The sequence below is a fragment of the Colius striatus genome, unplaced genomic scaffold (assembly GCF_028858725.1).
Source record: "Colius striatus isolate bColStr4 unplaced genomic scaffold, bColStr4.1.hap1 scaffold_40, whole genome shotgun sequence".
NCBI lineage: Eukaryota > Metazoa > Chordata > Aves > Coliiformes > Coliidae > Colius > Colius striatus.
Window position 1 is genome coordinate 989,233 of NW_026908523.1, and position 13,597 is coordinate 1,002,829.

Here is a 13,597-nt window from a genome sequence, read left to right on the forward strand (position 1 = left end):
TTGCAGGGTTCAGGCTGGTGAACGGCAGCACGGCGTGCGAGGGGAGGGTGGAGCTGCACGTGCAGGGGACCTGGGGCAGCCTCTGTGCCTCCCGCTGGCACCTCTCCGACGCCCACGTCCTCTGTGGCCGCCTGGGCTGTGGCTTTGCCGTGTCCCTTCCCAGAGGAGGGAGTTTTGGGAGAGGAACGGGCCCCGTCTGGAGAGACTCGTTCCGCTGCAGTGGGACTGAAGCCCACCTGGGACATCGCCCAGTGACCATGCTGGGGGCCTCCCCGTGCTCCCATGAGGATGCTGCTGCTGTCGTCTGCTCAGGTGAGGGCTGGCAAACCCTGGATTCGCTCCTTTGTCTCCTGGCATGACAGCAGCCCAAGGCAGGGGACCTGAGGCAGGCCCAGGCTGCACTTCCCCCTGCAGAAGCCCTGAGGGCTGCAGAGAGACGTTGTCCCTGCCCCCCAGGGCAGCCCCAAGGGCCACCTCCAGGCTCAGGCTCTTTTGACGTCCCCCCGGGGTGCTGGGTGCCGGACAGGGCTGTGGGGCTCATTCCACCCCTCTGGCTGCAGACAGCCCTGTCCCAGCAACACAGAAATAGCCCCAGGCATGATCTCAGTCCCACGGGGCTGCCTGGCTGCCCCCAGCAGCAGCAGCAGAGCAGGGGGTGAGGCACAGAGCCAGGCTGGGGCTTCTGGTGAGCACCAGCCTCAAACCTGTGCTTTCTGCTGGGGCAGACTCCTCAGCTCTGCTCCCTGCCAGGGACACTGGCTTCCAGGGCCCATCTCCAGCAGAGAACCAACGGCTTAGGTTGGAAAAGGCCTTGAAGCTGCTGCAGTCCCAGCCCTGCCCTCACCCTGCCAAGCCCACCACTGACCCAGCACCTCAGCTCCAATCTCAACCTGCTCTAGGGAAACCTGAGCCCAGCCCTGAAGGGATCCCAAAGCCGTGGGGCTGAGGTGCTGAGGGCCGTGGGTCAGTGCTGGGCTGGGCAGGGTGAGGGCAGGGCTGGGGCTGCAGCAGCTTCAGGGGCTTTTCCCGTCAGCCCAAAGGGTTGTGTGAGTCCATGATCGGTGATTCCACGACTCCCCAGGCCCCGCTGGCTCCGGGTCCCTGCGGCTGGTGGGGGGAGGGAGCCGGTGCGCCGGGCGAGTGGAGATCTTCCAGCGCGGGACGTGGGGCAGAGTCCTGTCTGAGCAGTGGGCCGTGGCGGAGGCCCGTGTGGCGTGTCGGCAGCTGCGGTGCGGAGAGGCAGAGACGGCCTACAAGCCGCTCAAGGCCGAGCGAGGGCCGGGCCCCGTGGGGCTGCGAGGGGTGCGGTGCCAGGGGCACGAGGCCCAGCTGAGCCTCTGCAACGTCTCCTGGCCGGCAGCGGGGGTCGTGGAGGATGTGGGGGTGGTTTGCCAGGGTGAGTGTCCCCACGGGCCCCCCGGGGCACAGGGTGGGCGGGCAGCCGGCCCCCGCCGCCATCTGGGCTCCGTCCCCGCCGCAGGGAGCCGGCGCGTGCGGCTGGCGAACGGGCCCGGGCGCTGCGCCGGGAGAGTGGAGATCTACTCCCAGGGCAGCTGGGGCAGCGTCTGCGACGACGGCTGGGACCTGCCCGATGCCGCCGTCGTGTGCCGGCAGCTGGGCTGCGGAGGGGCCGTGCGGGCCCCGGGCTCTGCCGCCTTTGGGGAGGGCTCCGGGCACATCTGGCTGGACGGCGTGAACTGCTCCGGGGCCGAAGCCGCTCTCTGGGACTGCCCAGCCGGGCCCTGGGGGCGGCACGACTGCGGGCACAAAGAGGACGCCGGAGCCGTCTGCTCAGGTGTGTGGCGGGAGCTGTGGCGGGAGGCTGGTGCTCAGGGAGGCCGGGCCAGCAGGAGAGCCGGGCACGGCCAGCGCTGGCCCGGGCTGCTGCTGAGCTCCTGCGCCGGCACCTCCTGCACACAGCCAGGCACGGGCAGCCCCGGGGCCGCCGGGGTCCCTGGGGAGCTCAGCTGTGCCTGGGGGTGGGCGGCAAGGGCAGCGGTGTGTGGCCCTCAGGGACTCGTCTCTCTCCCCTGCCAGAGTTCACGGCCCTGAGGCTGGAGAGCAGCGACGGCTGCTCCGGGCGCCTGCAGGTTTTCTACAACGGGACGTGGGGCAGCGTTTGCTCCAACTCCATGACCCCCAAAACGGTGTCACTGGCGTGCGAGGAGCTGGGCTGCGGGAAGGAAGGGACCCTGGAGATACAAGGGCCACGGGGCAGAGTGTCTGGCCCCGCCTGGCTGGACCGTGTGGAGTGTGAGGAGAGACACGGCTCCTTCTGGCTGTGTCCCTCCGATCCCTGGAACCCGCGGTCGTGCGACGAGCTGCGAGATGTGACCCACATCACCTGCCGTGGTAATTCTGAGCTGCACGGGCACCAGCATCCACCCAGCAATTCCTCCCTGCTGGCTGGGATCAGCACTGGGGTGGCAGCAGGAGCAGGGCAGGGATTGTCCCCTGTGCTGGGCTCTGGTGAGGCTGCAGCTCAAGGGATGTGTTCAGTGCTGGGCCCCTCACTCACTGCCAGAGGGACACTGAGGGGCTGCAGCGTGGCCAGAGCTGGGCAGCGGAGCTGGGGAAGGGGCTGAAGCACAAGGGTGCTGGGGAGGGGCTGAGGGAATCGGGGAGTTGAGCCTGGAGAAGAGGAGGCTGAGATGAGACAGGAGTAGTCTGTGCAAAACCCTGCCAGGAGATTGGAGTGATGTTAGGGTCGGTCTCTTCTCTCCATTAACGAATGACAGGACAAGAGGAAAGGGACTCAAGTTGTCCCAGGGGAGGTTGAGATTGGAGCTGAGGCAGAACTTTTTCCCTGAGAGGCTTGTCAGCCCCTGTGCCAGGCTGCCAGGGAGGTGGGGTGTCCCCGTCTCTGGAGGGATCCCAAAGCTGAGGTGCTGAGGGCCGTGGGTCAGTGGTGGGATGGGCAGGGTGAGGGGAGGGCTGGGACTCCAGCAGCCTCAGGGGCTTTTCCTACCCAAATGATTCCATGACTCCATGATTCTCTGATCTCCTTCTGCAGGGACACGGCCCAAAATGACCCCAACCCCGGGCTCCGCGTGCCCCAACGCCACGAGCTGCACAGGTAGGGAGCTGCTCCTCTGCTGCCCCTCTGGCCTGGCAGGGCTGTGCCCACCGTCCCGCTGCCCCAGCAGCTCTGTGCCTCCTGCAGACAGGGAGAGGATCCGCGCCGTGGGAGGAGAGGACGGCTGCTCGGGCCGGGTGGAGCTGTGGCACCGCGGCTCCTGGGGGACGGTGTGCGACGACGCGTGGGACGTGCGGGATGCCGAGGTGGCCTGCAGGCAGCTGGGCTGTGGGCCCGCCGTGGCCGCCCTGCCCGAGGCTGCCTTTGGGGAGGGCACGGGCCCCATCTGGCTGGAGAAGGTGGAGTGTCGGGGCACAGAGGCGGCTCTGCAGCACTGCTGGGCCTGGCCCGGGGACCGCGGGCTCTGCCGGCACAAGGAGGACGCGGCCGTGCGCTGCGCGGGTGAGTGCAGGGCTGGAGCTCTGCCCGGGGCACTGCATGGAGCTGGGGCAGGTCCCATCCTGCCCTCAGAGCTCTGGAGAGCGAGGCTGTTCCTGCAGAGCCTAGCAGCCTGGTCCCATGTGGGCAGCAGCTTCTGTGGGGCTGGATGTCCTCCAGCTGCTGCCCGGCCAGGCTCTGCAGCCCCAGGGGCACTTCTGGACCTTGGAGTCCTGGTTGATAAACTGAACATGAGCCAGCAACGTGCCCTCGTGGGCAAGAAGGCCAATGGTATCCTGAGGGCATCAGGAAGAGGGTGGGCAGCAGGTCGAGAGAGGTTCTACTCCCCCTCTGCTCTGCCATATCTGGTGGGGCGTCATCTGGAGTCCTGTGTCCAGTTCTGGGCACCCCAGCTGCAGAGGGACAGGGAACTGCTGGAGAGAGGCGAGTGCAGGCCCAGCATGATCTGGGGACTGGAATATCTTCCTTATGAGGAAAGGCTGTGGGGCCTGGGGCTGTTTAGCCTGCAGGAGGCTTCGGGGAGATCTCATTAACACTGACAAGTACCTAAAGGGTGGGTGTCAGGGGGATGGGGTGACATTTTTTCTGCAATGTCCAGTCACAGGACAAGGTAATGGACAAAAGCTGCAAAACAAAAAGCTCCACTGAAACACAAAGAGAAACTCTTACACTATTAATGTGAGGGAACCCTGGCCCAGGCTGCCCAAGGAGGGTGTGGAGGCTCCTTCTCCAAGCCCACCTGGACATGTTCCTCTGCCCCCTGAGGGAGGGGAACCTGCTGTAGCAGGATGTCAGCTGGATGAGCTCTGGAAATCCGTTTCAACCCCCACTATCCTAGGAGTCTCTGAACTCCCAGGCTGCTGGTGCTGCCCTGGCCAAGGCCCAGAGCAGGGCCCTGGGCTCTGTTGCAGCCCCCTGAGCAGCCCTGTGGAAGAGGTGGTTCAGGGGGGCTGTGCCAGGGGTGTCTGCACACACAGGCCAGGTAAGGGTGGAGGCTCCTGGTACCCACGTACCCCCCTCTCAGCTCATCTCTCCTTCTCCTCCTCTGCAGCTGCGCCCAGGACAGCAGCACCGACCCCTGGAGCAGGTGACGTGTCCTTCCCATCAGCAACGAGTCTCCTCGAGGCCAGGCTGTGACCCAGCCAGAGGGAAGGGGATCCTCACTGGGGGTGGAACTCCCAAGAGGAGGCAGCGGGTTATGGGTGCCGGGGGTGGGGAGGGCTGTGAGTTGCCCACGGTATGATGGGGGTCAGGGCTGGGTGCTCCAGCCCCCCACTGCTCCGTGGCCTGGTGCTTCCCTCTGTGTGTGGCTGCCTGTGCAGATCCCACTCGGGGCCGCCCGACCAGCAGCAGAAGCGTCTCGTTGCCCGTCATCATGTGCATGATCCTGGGAGCCCTTGTCTGCCTGCTGCTGGCCCTCCTGGCCTGGAGAGTGCTCAGCGCCAGGGCTGAGCGCAGAGGTGGGTCCTGCCCCACGCTGCCACGGGAAGGCTCCTCTTGGCAGGGCCAGGGCGCTGTGGGGTATGTGTGTCAGCACAGGCAGAGCTGGGGGCACAGGCGTGTGCTGCTGCTGTGCCACTGACTGCCTGATGATGGGCCAGCAGCAGCCAGGGGAAGAGAGTCCCGACACGGGGGAGTTGGGGATGGGGCCAGAAGTGGCCAGAGCTGGGCTGGGGCAGATGGGCACAGGAGGAATGCAGGGCAGCAGGGTCCATCCCCGTGGTGTCAGGCCCCAGGCTGCTCCTCTGCCCAGCCCTCAGCTCCCCGTGGCAGAGCAGGGGCTGCGATGTGGATCCGTGGGGCAGAGAGGGGCAGCTGCAGAGAGGAGGGAAGGTGGGAGCTGCCTGTCCCTGAGCCAGAGCGGCCTCTATCCACAGGCTCCCAGACAGCCCTGGAGCCCTTCCCTGAGGCTGTTTACCAGGAGATCAGTTACAGCCCAGTGTGGGAGGAGCAGGAGACATTCAACCCATCAGGTTGGTAAGGGTCCATCCCTGGGGGCTCTGTCCCCTGGTCCCCACCTGCAGCTGACTCCCTGCAGCCCCCAGGCCCAAGTCCCTGCAGTAATGTGGGGAGAGCAGAGACGTCCTGGCCCAGGACAGAAGCTTCCTCCCCATCAGCTCTGCCCACCCCAGCTGGGTTTGTCCCAGGCCAGAGGGTCAGTCCTGGGCCCTCCTCCCCACTCAGCCCTGGCTTTGTGGGTCCCCTCTCCAGGCTCCTATTCGGAGGGGTCACTGACCAAACTGCAGCTCCATCACATGGACAGCGAGGAGGAAGATGGTCTGGGGTCAGCACGAGGTAATGGGGGCAGGAAGGGGTTGATGTCTCATTGCTGCAGACTCGGGATGGACAGTGGTGTCCCTGAGTGCCACCATCAGAGCTGGGGAGCAGATGGGGATCTCCTGTGCCGCTGCAGCCACCAGTGTCTGAGCCCCGTGTCCCTGTGCTTCCTCCCGTCCTCTTCTCTGCACGATGCATCTTCTCACCAACCTCAGCTCCTTTCTGCTTCCAGATGTCCCTGTCCTGCCCAGAGGTGGCCCAGCAGATGGCTATGATGATGCCAGGGAGGTTTCTGACCCTGGGGAGGACCTTGTGTCTGGGCGCAGAGGCTGGGAAGTGCCCAGGGCAGCAGAGGAGGGAGCAGGGCCCAGGGACGCAGCTGGAGGTGAGGGGATGGGGATGAGGATGAGGGACAGGGCGGGTGGAGGGGGGCTCAACATCTCTGAAGTGGTGAGGAGAAGGAAGGAAGGAGATGTCCAAATGTGCTACAGCCTGCCTTGCTGCTTTGCAGAGACAAAGCTGTGCTCCCAGAGCAGTGCCGGGGCCCCTGGAGCTGAGGGAGATGCCCAGTGCCTGTGCCCAGAGAGCTGGAGCTACGACGATGCCCAAGAGGTGTCCCTGGCACATCCCCCTGAGGACAGCGAGGCCATGACACCGCAGCTCAGGGCACAAGGGTGGCCCATCCCCGGGCCCGGAGAGCCCGTCACTGCCGCGGGGCTGGGAGCAGCTGGGAGGGAGGAGGGAGCTGTGCGGCTGGGAGAGCCCTGAGCTCCAGGGAGCCCTCGGCCCTTGCCAGCCATTTCCTCTGCCTTCAGTGTCCTGTGTTCAGGCTGTGCCTCCTCTTTGTTCTGATTAAAATCCCTTGAGGGTTTGGGCCAGATCTGGTGCTGACACAGACATTTGCGTCCTGACATAGAATCATTGAATCAAAGATTCATTTGGGTTGGAAAAGATCTTTAAGATCATCAAGTCCAGTCACCAGCCTCACCCTGCCGAGCCCATCACCAACCCCTGTCCCTCAGCACCTCAGTTCCACAGCTGTGCAACAGCTCATAGACCTATGGAATCATTGCAGCTGGAAAAGACCTTTAAGACCATTGAGTCTGATGTGTGTTGTGATGTCACACAACAGTTCTCTGATATGCTGGAATGTCACAGAGCCCTGATGCAGTGCCCAGATGTGGTGTGGTGTTACACAGCCCTGTTGCAGTGCGAACATGAGCTGTGATGGCAAAGAGCACAGTAGCAGTTCTCAGATGTGCTGTGATGTGTCACAGGACTTCTGCAATGCCCACATGTGCTGTTGTGTCACACAGCCCCGTTAAAGCGCCCAGGTGGGCTTTGATGTCACAGAGCCCCGTTGCAAAACCCAGATGTGATGTGATGACAAACAACCCTGTTGCAGTTCCCAGATGTGTTGTGATGTTGCATTGTTCTGTGACATCACAGCACTTCTAGTTACTGCAACAGTCTTCTGTGACATTACAGCTGATATGGCCACTGAAACTGTGCTCTGTGACATCACAGCACATCTGGAAACTGTATCCAGGCTGTTAGACATCACAGCACATCTGGGCGCAGCAACAGGGATGTTTGTCATCACATCACATCTGGGTTTTGTAACGAGGCTCTGTGACATCACAGCCTACCTGGGCACTTCCATGGGGCTGTGTGACATCACAGCACATGTGGGCATTGCAGAAGTCCTGTGACACATCACAGCACAGATGGGAACTGCTACAGTGCTGTGTGACATCACAGCTCATGTGTGCACTGCAACGGGGCTGTGGAACACAACAGCACATCTGGGCTTTGCAGCAAGCTGTATGACATCACAGCACATCTGGACCCTGCAATAGTGCTCTGTGACATCACAGCACATCTGGACCCTGCAATAGTGCTCTGTGACATCATAGGATGTCTCGACACTGTAGCAGTGCTCTGTAATATCACATAACATCTGGGCATTTTTAAACGGGGCTCTGTGGTACCACAGCACCTCTGGGATCTGCAACATACCTGTCTGACCCCACAGCACATCTGGGCACTGCAACAGGGCTGTGTGAATTCAAAACACATTTGGGCACTGCAGCATTTGTCTGTGACATCACAGTACATCTGAGCGTTGCAAGGGGACCCTGTGACCTCACAGCACATCTAGGCTCTGCAACAGGGCTGTGTGACATAGCAGTACATGTGGACATTGCAGGGGGGCTGTGTCAAATCACAGCAAATCAGGGCACTGCTCCAGTGCTCTGTGAAATTACTGCAAATCTGGGCTCTCAATCACTGCTCTGATAAATAGCACGTCTAGACACTGCATCAGAGCTCTATGACATCACAGCACATCTGGGCACTGTAACAGGCCTGCGTGACCTCCCAGCACATTTGCACATTGCAGCTGAACTCTGGGACAGAACAGCTCTTCTGGGCACTGCAACAGTGCTCTGTGACTTCACAGCTCATATGGCAACTGCAACAATTCTGTGACATCACATCACACCTGGACACTGCAACAATGCTCTGTGACACAATAGCACATCCGGGCTTTGCAGCAGGGCTGTGTGACATCTCAGCACATCTGGACACTGCAATAGTGCCCTGTGACATCACAGGATGACTGGACACTGTAGCAGTGCTCTGTAACGTCACATCAAATCTGGCCACTGAAACGATGCTCTGTGGCATCACAGCACCTCTGCTGTGATCTGCAATGGGGCTGCAATGCCCACATGTGCTGTGATATCACACAGCCCCGTTGAAGCGCTCAGTGGGCTGTGCTGTCACAGAGCCTGTTACAAAAGCCAGATGTGATGTGATGTCAAGAGTTCTATCATTGCAGTTCCCAGATGTGCTGTGATGTCACAGAGAACTGTTACAGTGCCCAGGTGTGCTCCAATGTCACACAAACCAGATGCAGTTCCCAGATGGGTTCTGATGTCACAGAGAACTGTTGCAGTTCCCAAATGTTCTGTGATGTCACAGAGCACGGTTTCAGTGGCCATATGAGCTGTGATGTCACGGAGAACTGTTTCAGCACCTAGATGTGCTGTGATGTCACAGAGCACTGTAACAGTGCTCTATGACATCTAGTACATCTGGGAACTACAATGGGGTTGTGTCACATCACAGCATTTCTGGGCACTCCTAAAGTGGTCTGTGACATCACAGCACATCTGGGCACTGCTACAGTGCTCTGTGACATCACAGTTCATACGGCAACTGCAATGACACAACTCTTGACATCACATCACAACTGGACACTTAATGTTCAGTGATATTACAGCACAACTAGGCCATGCAATGCAGCTGTGTGGCATCACATCTGGTACCTGCAACAGCGTTGTGTGACAAAACACCACATTTGAGCATTGCAACAGGGCTGGATGACATCACAGCACATCTGGGCATTGCAACAGTTCTCTGTGACATCACAGCTCATATGGCAACTGCAACAGTTCCTGTGAGAACACATCTCTTCTGGCCACTTAATGCTCTGTGACATCACAGCACTTCTGAGCACTTCCACAGTTCTCTGTGACATCACATCTCAAACATGCAAAAGGACTATGTGACATCACAGCATATGTAGCTTTGCAGTTGGGCTGTGTGACATCACAACATATCTGGGAACTGAAACAGGACTGTGTAACATCCAGGCACATTTGGGCATTGTAGCAGGTCTCTGTGACAGCAAAGCACATCTGGGCACTATAAAAGTGCTTTGTGACAGAACAGCTCATCTGGGCACTGCAAGAGTGCTCTAGAACATCACATCACAACTGGACACTGAAACAGTGCTGTGTGACATTACAGCACATGTGGGCAATGCATGTGGGCTGTGAGACATCACAGCACATGTGGGAACTGCAGTAGGGGTCTGTGACACAACAGAATATCTAGGCACTGCAGCAATGGTCTGTGATATCACAGAACATTTGGGCACTGTAATAGTGTTGTGTGACATCACAGCACATCTGGGAAGTGCAACAGGGATGTTTGTCATCACATCACATCTGGGTTTTGTAACAGGGCTCTGTGACATGACAGCCCACCTGGGCACTTCCATGGGGCTGTGTGACATCACAGCACATGTGGGCATTGCAGAATTCCTGTGTCACATCACAGCACAGATGGGAACTGCTACAGTGCTGTGTGACATCACAGCTCATGTGCGCACTGCAACGGGGCTGTGGAACACAACAGCACATCTGGGCTTTGCAGCAAGCTGTATGACATCACAGCACATCTGGATGTGGTAGGTGTCCAGAAGATCTCGGGTTGTAACGTGAGTGGTGGAAGGTACAGAAGAAGTGGGCACAGGGTTCCTTGGTTGCCTGGCTGTGGTGGATACATGTGACTCCAAACCGTCCTTGGGTCCAGGCTGACTAAGAAGCAGCAGGCCTCACATGTGAGGTGAGCCTGTGTGCTGGGGAGCCCTGGGCTCATGGCACGGAGTGAAGGTGCCTTGGAAAGATATTCTGGAAAGTCTCTTTCAAATCCAATAAGGCAAAACAACCAAAGGACAGAACAAGATTCCTGAGCTAAAACAAAGACATCTCTTGTCTATACTATTGACTAGCAGCCAACTACTGCACTCCATAAATATCACCCTCAGGATGGGCTCAGTTTGAGCACTCCCCAACTGCAGCTGGGCTGCACAGCACGTGACTCTCCCCTTGAGCAAGGGCTGCCAGTTAACGTTAGGGATTCCTTACCTGAGACTAAAAGACCCTTCCTTCCCCAAGGCAGAGAGATTCTTTCCCTGCGACAGATCCTGGGTGAGGGACTGATAGCATGCTGAATTAACTAATGAAACACTGCTAATCCATGTAGCTGCTCAATAGAGGTATAAACACTGTTCAGAGAACTCTGTTAGGAATAAACTGTGTTTCAGGTCTGAGACTAAGATTGATGCAGATTGGATTGGATCCACACCTTGGCCGGGTAAAGAGTTTAGAAAGCAAGGGGGTCCGCTCTGAACCTTGTGACTCACTGGGAGGGTCTTCCTTACTCTTTGTGTCCCCACGTGAATCTGTTTCTGTGTGAATCATTCTACCTTTCTAAGTTTCTTCCGTGCAGGAATTTATCAAGTGAGGCTTGACATCAAACTTCCTGAACCTTGTCAAACCACTGCCCAACTTTGTTATATCCCATCAAACGTGTTGCACTCTGTCAGGTTATTATTTTGCTTCGGTACTGCTCCCTCTCTCTTTTGAGCGAGTTGCATTCCACTTATCTGCAACAGATGCCTGTACTCAAGGAGCTTTTCAGGAACAACATGTGGGGGATTCTCTCTGTGCACCTGCTGCTTGAGATGAGCTTGAAGCAGCTGCCTGAGTGCCCGGAGCTCCTCAATGGGATGGGCAACAGGCTGGGTGAGGTTGTGCCTGAGGGTCAGAGGGACCAGTGAGGGAAAGATCTTGCTGGGAGATAAAGAACTTGCACCCAGCGTGAGGAAGTGGGCAGAGTCTTAGGCTCTCTAAGGGTGTCTTTGGATCAATGACCTCAGCTCTTGCTGTTGACTGGTATTCACCAATAACATGTGAAACTGAGGGGAGCAGATACTACACTGGAGGCACGAAAGACTTACTCTGAGTGGCGGAGGATCGTGTTAGGGAACATGTAGGCAAATTGGATAGAAACAACTCTGTGGGGCGGGACAGATGCAGCCATGAGTGCTGAAGGAGCTGGCCAATGTCGTTCCCAGCCTGCTTTCAGTTACCTTTGAAGGATGGTGAAGCTGGACTGTGGTTCCAGAGGACTGGCAGAAAGTAACTGTTACTTGGATCCTAAAGAAGGATGATGAGGAGACTCCAGGTAGTCAGTCAGCCTTCCCCATGTGCCTGGGAAGGTGATGGAGAAATTAGTTCTGCCAACTGTTTGCAGACAAGTGACAGACAGGAACATGACTGGGACGAGTCAGCAAGAGCTTATGGAAAAGAAAATGAGGTGAAGCAACTTGGCAGCTTCCACTACCTGACATCATAGGGTGGTGGAGGGTGGTGGATGGAAGAAGAGCAATGGGTGTTGTAGTTAGTAAGGCTTCTGGCACTCTCCCACAACATCCTCATAGACAAGCTGGTGAAGTATGGACCAGGTAAGTGGAAAGTCAGGTAGTTTGGAAGTTGGACGAACACCTGGGATCAGAAGGATGTGACCAGAGATACACAATCCAGCTGAAGGTCATTCACCATAGCTGTACATTCACTACAGCTGTACATGGAGAGTTGATACTGAGGCCAACTGGCCAACTCTGATTAGCAGCTTCATTACTGGCCTGGACTATGGGGCACAGCTCACACTCAGCAGGCTGGCCGGCGACATGAAACTGAGAGGAGCAGCTGATACACAAGATGATTGTGCTGCTGGACCTCAGCTGGCTGGAGAAATGAGCAGAGGGGAACCTCATCAAGTTCAATGAGGAGAAATGCCCAGGTAGCAGTAACACCATTCACAGTGATGTGCTGGAGGGCAACAACTAGAAACCAGCTTTGCAGAGAAGGACCTTAGTTTTCTGGTGAACAACAAGCTGAACGTGAGCTCTCCATGTGCTCCTGCAGCAAAGACAACCACCAGTATCCTGGTGGCCAGGGGCCTGTCAGTATCCTGGGCTGGGATGGACAATATAGGTAGATTGATTTCCTTTTCCTTCCTGCTCTGCAGAAGGCTTGTGGTCATGATTGTGAGATGATGCTGGGACATGGGGATCAGCAGAGAAGACCACCAGCAGCTTCCCTTCACACCTGGGTAGGGAGAAACACACCCAGTGCTGCTCCTGAGTGAGGAGGATGACACAGGAGGCATCGTGAGGTGCAGTGCAGGGAGACAACTCTTGCCACGTGTCTTGGGTCCCCTCAAGACACCCCTGAGCCCTTGAGCAGCAGCAATTCCTGTCACGGCTGTGAGGAACTGCTCTGGCTGCAGAGGGGCTACAGTCAGACCTCCCAGCCATGCTGTCCCCCGAATTCACATTCCCACCCTTTTGCCAGATGCATCCTGCTGCCTCCCAGCCCAACTGTGCAGGCACCACACAGGGGAAGGTGCAGCCAGGGTGGGGAAATGTCCTGCTGGCCTGCTGTGACAACAGACCACAGTGTCCCGTCCCCTGGCACCCTCCTGCTCTGGTAGCCCTCTCCAGCATCCAGCCAGGCTGGATTTTGTCTGCAGCCAGCCACAATCCACAGTCAGCCTGGGAAGGGTTTGATGTTCTGACAGTGTAGATGGATGTCAGAGATCAGCCCAAGTCTGGACTGTGGTAAATGGCCAGTTCAGGAAGGGAGAGCCACAAAGGTATGAGACTGGGGATGAGTTTGGGGGTAGGAGCCAGCACACAGCAGGGTGGGGGGAGACCGTGTGATGGACCTGTGCTGGGCACACAGACAGCAATGACTTGACATGGCTGCTGGGTCACGCTTCCCTCAGTGAAAGCCCTGACACAGGGTCCCAGCCTTCCTCTCCATACCACCCTTCAGGAGAGAAGACCGCACTAAGAGAGTGTGGGGCACCAGCTCTTCTTCAGCCATCTTCAGGCCTGCTGGAGCACCAGGACAGCAAGGACTTCAGGCTCTGACCTTGAGCCAGCGTCACTGTTACTCCAAGCAGGACCAGGCTCCCCTCTTTAAGGACACCACCTACAAGTTCATGTGTGGGACAGCCTTTGGATACGTACCTCTGCTGCTGTTCACCAGCTTTAGAAGAAGAGCCCAGTGCACCAGGGACATCCCACTTTATTACAGACATGATGAGAGTCACCTCTGACAATGACATTACTGATCATGAGAATGCTCTTCAGCAAATATAAACCAGCAAGACACAGAGGCCTGTAATGGGACATGCTGGGAT

The 13,597-nt window shown here is 57.9% G+C and overlaps 1 protein-coding gene across 1 annotated transcript; it reads left to right on the forward strand.

Moving 5' to 3' along the window:
- Positions 1-257: 257 nt before the first annotated feature.
- LOC133629340 (antigen WC1.1-like) lies at positions 258-5,456 on the forward strand. The gene is made up of 8 exons (XM_062019997.1): positions 258-312; positions 1,361-1,795; positions 2,038-2,352; positions 3,014-3,076; positions 3,164-3,514; positions 4,426-4,438; positions 4,832-4,935; positions 5,353-5,456. The coding sequence occupies exons 1-8, from the start codon at positions 258-260 to the stop codon at positions 5,454-5,456; spliced, it is 1,440 nt and encodes a 479-aa protein (XP_061875981.1).
- Positions 5,457-13,597: the final 8,141 nt, after the last annotated feature.

Excerpts from the sequence above, each read along its gene's own strand:
- LOC133629340 (XM_062019997.1), top strand. The coding sequence starts at position 258 with ATGCTGGGGGCCTCCCCGTGCTCCCATGAGGATGCTGCTGCTGTCGTC. Across the intron at positions 313-1,360 it reads TGCTGCTGTCGTCTGCTCAG|CGGGGGTCGTGGAGGATGTG; the intron begins GTGAGGGCTGGC and ends CCTGGCCGGCAG. Across the intron at positions 4,936-5,352 it reads CGCCAGGGCTGAGCGCAGAG|GCTCCCAGACAGCCCTGGAG; the intron begins GTGGGTCCTGCC and ends CTCTATCCACAG.